The 2,783-nt window shown below is 55.8% G+C and overlaps 1 protein-coding gene across 6 annotated transcripts in view; it reads right to left on the bottom strand.

The window, feature by feature from the left end:
- The window catches only part of Slc4a8 (solute carrier family 4 member 8), a 78,275-nt gene extending 75,954 nt beyond the window's left edge, over positions 1-2,321 (bottom strand). For all 6 annotated transcript variants that reach the window (NM_001414948.2, NM_001270794.3, NM_199497.4 and 3 more), the window contains 1 exon segment: positions 2,118-2,321. In NM_001414948.2, the coding sequence (NP_001401877.1) occupies positions 2,118-2,162 (45 nt within the window). In that variant the 5' untranslated portion in view covers positions 2,163-2,321.
- Positions 2,322-2,783: the final 462 nt, after the last annotated feature.

Genomic DNA, 2,783 nt, shown 5'->3' with positions numbered 1-2,783 from the left:
GCATCCCCACTATGTGCACAGCGGACACGAAGGAGAACCCAAGTGATACTGTGTACTTGATACAGCCTGCGCAAAGTCTGCATGTTATAGGCAGATCTCCTCACAACACCCCAGCCCACTTTTGTCTCTTGAGCCCTCTCTCCTATCTCACCTCCCCACCCCCTCACCTCTTAGTCCTTGGACAAATGCCAGCTTCTTCAAACCCAGGACACACCTCACATTCCCCCCGTTGCTGGGGCTGCACCACGCTGTCCTTCCAGAGCGTGTTCCACATCTGCCACAGGACGTCTGAGCATCCTGTCCTGTTTCCGAGTTCTTCCACCCACTCTCCAGACCTTTGCCCAAATTTTCTTCTTTAGAAAACTCTCCCATGGTCTGAGTCATGCACGCTCTCACAGGACTGGCCAAAGCACCTGAGTTTATAATGACACATTTCCTTCATGCGGAATCTTTTTTTTTTTTTTTTTTGAGATGGGGCCTCATTATAATAGTCTATGCTGACCTCAAGCACACCATCCTCCTGCCTCAGGCTGCCAGTACTGGGACTACTGTGTTTTGTGTGGTTAACTAAGACGGCTCACTTTGGGAAACAGGGAAGGGTAGAGAGTGTTTTGTTATGGCATGAAGACCTGAATCCAGACTCCCAGTCCCCGTGTCAAAGGCCAGCATTGAGGGGGGGGGGATGGAAAGGGACAGGGATGGGAGGTGGGGACACCGCAGGCAGGTCCCAAGGGCTCACCCACCAGCTGATGTTCAGGGTAAGAACACGTATGAGTAAATAAAGTGCAAACCAGATGACAAGCTCCGACCACCACACACACACACACACACACACACACACACACACACACACACACACAGGCATGCACACAGGCCAGGGAATGGCTCAGTGGTAGAGCCACATTGCCTAGCAAATGGAAGGCAGTCCATCCCCTAGAACCACCAAAGGTAAAGCAAACAAACAATAAAAAAGCGCTAATTCCCCTCCTTTTCCACCAGCTGGCCTATTTTGACTCACTGTCTCCCAAACAGAGGTTGGCTATACCACAGCATGTCATAAGATCATATGTGGAAAGGCTTTCCAAAATCTTAGGTCATATATTTGTGATCATACATTTGTGACAAAGCAAAGGCTATTGCCGGGAAGAGGGCAGGGAGGGTCATGCCCACCTCACGACACACAGGAAGTTCTCCATGCCTCCTCCAGAAGCCACTCCTGGCATTTGCTTCCAAGGCCCGCCACCCTTCCTGCCTCGGTACTAGTCTCAGCCCCCTTCCCTCCTTCAAACCCTCATTTTGCAGGGCAGTAACCACACCTGATCCGGCTTCACAAGGAAGCCAGTGTGATAATTCAAAAGGGCTACGACTCACTGGATATCACACGATAAACTGTGTTTCACAGAGTCCTTAAAACAGCCTTGTGAAGTAAACCGTACCAATACTCCCATTTTAATAGACGGGGAGACCGGGGCTCGAAGGGGGCAGGTAGCTCGCATAGATCTCAAAGACCATGAGAAGCAGGTTGGAAACTGAACCCCCAGACCCTAGTCCGATGCTTCCTAACATTAGCCACCCCTGCAATTCTACTATCAACTATTTAAGGCTGGTGGTGTCGCTCTTGACACCTCACCGCTACCCTGGTCCATGTGCATCCCTACCCAGAACTTGTCTGATGTCTGGGCAGCAGGGAGGGATCCACAAAGCCGGTCACATTCTCAGGGGCTGTTCCCAGCCTCCCGGTCTTTGCAAGGTTTCCTCTGTGCCACTGAGGAACCAGGGTCAAAACACAAAGACCCGCGCGAGGTCCCTGGATTCCCTCTCCACCTACACCATAACGAGGCAAGGCCAGAAGCCGGCGTCTGCGGCCAACAGGGAGCGGCGGACAGAGGTCATTGCTCCGGGACACCGAGCAGCAGGCGACGCAGGGGATGCTGCAGTGCCCGCGGCTCCGGGCTCGGCCCAAGGTCACCCTCCCCGGCCACCCGGAGCGCCCCCTGGCGTCCCACGCGAGCCTCCCCTACCCTCAGGGACACGCCTGGAACCCCGGCTGGGGCAGGAGCCGGGTGGTGGGCAGAGGACCCAGGCTGAGCCGGGGAGGAGCGGGAGGCGGGGCCCACCTGATAGCTGAGGACGCCGTCCGGCTCGTTGCTCCCGGCGGGCATGGCCGGGCGGAGCCTGGTCTCGCTGGTGGGTTCCAGGTTGAGCTGCAGCAGTCCGCGCCCTCTGGTCCTGTGTGAGCCGATCGCACGCGCGGCGACCCCTACCCTGGATCCAACGACCGGTCAACCATCCACCGGCGCCACCTTCATAGCCATCAGCCCGCGAGGCGCCCGCAGCAGCCAATCAGAGGGCTCCCCGAGCAGCCAATCAGCGCGCGGAGCACGGGAGGACGCTGTCCGGCGGTACCCTGGGCTACCAGGAAGAAGGGAGGAGGGCGCCAGAGAGCCAACCCCTCCCTGGGCTGGTTGCCTTAGAAACCGCCTCCCTCCCTTAGGGGGCCTCTGGGCTCTGAGGTCCTTCCTAGTGCTTGCTAGGAACTGAAAATCCCCGCCTGCTTTTGCAGCCGCACCTGACTCCTGGGAAAGTATCGTGTTTGCCTACTCTGATTTTACTCCTCGGAAGATGGGTTTTAAATTTGGAGAAATTTTCCCTCAGAAACAAAGATGGCAGGGGGAAGTAATGACGAGAAGAGAGGAGTCTTCTAAAATTACTTTTTAACCCTTGAGTGAGCGGCCAGATTGAAGAGCGTTGAAGAGCGGCAGTCAGGAAGCAGTCAAAACTGG

Source organism: Rattus norvegicus, chromosome 7, assembly GCF_021556685.1.
Source record: "Rattus norvegicus strain SHRSP/BbbUtx chromosome 7, alternate assembly SHRSP_T2T, whole genome shotgun sequence".
Classification (NCBI taxonomy): Eukaryota; Metazoa; Chordata; class Mammalia; order Rodentia; family Muridae; genus Rattus; species Rattus norvegicus.
The sequence above is the reverse complement of the archived record's forward strand: the minus strand, read 5'-3'. Positions and strand labels throughout refer to the sequence as shown.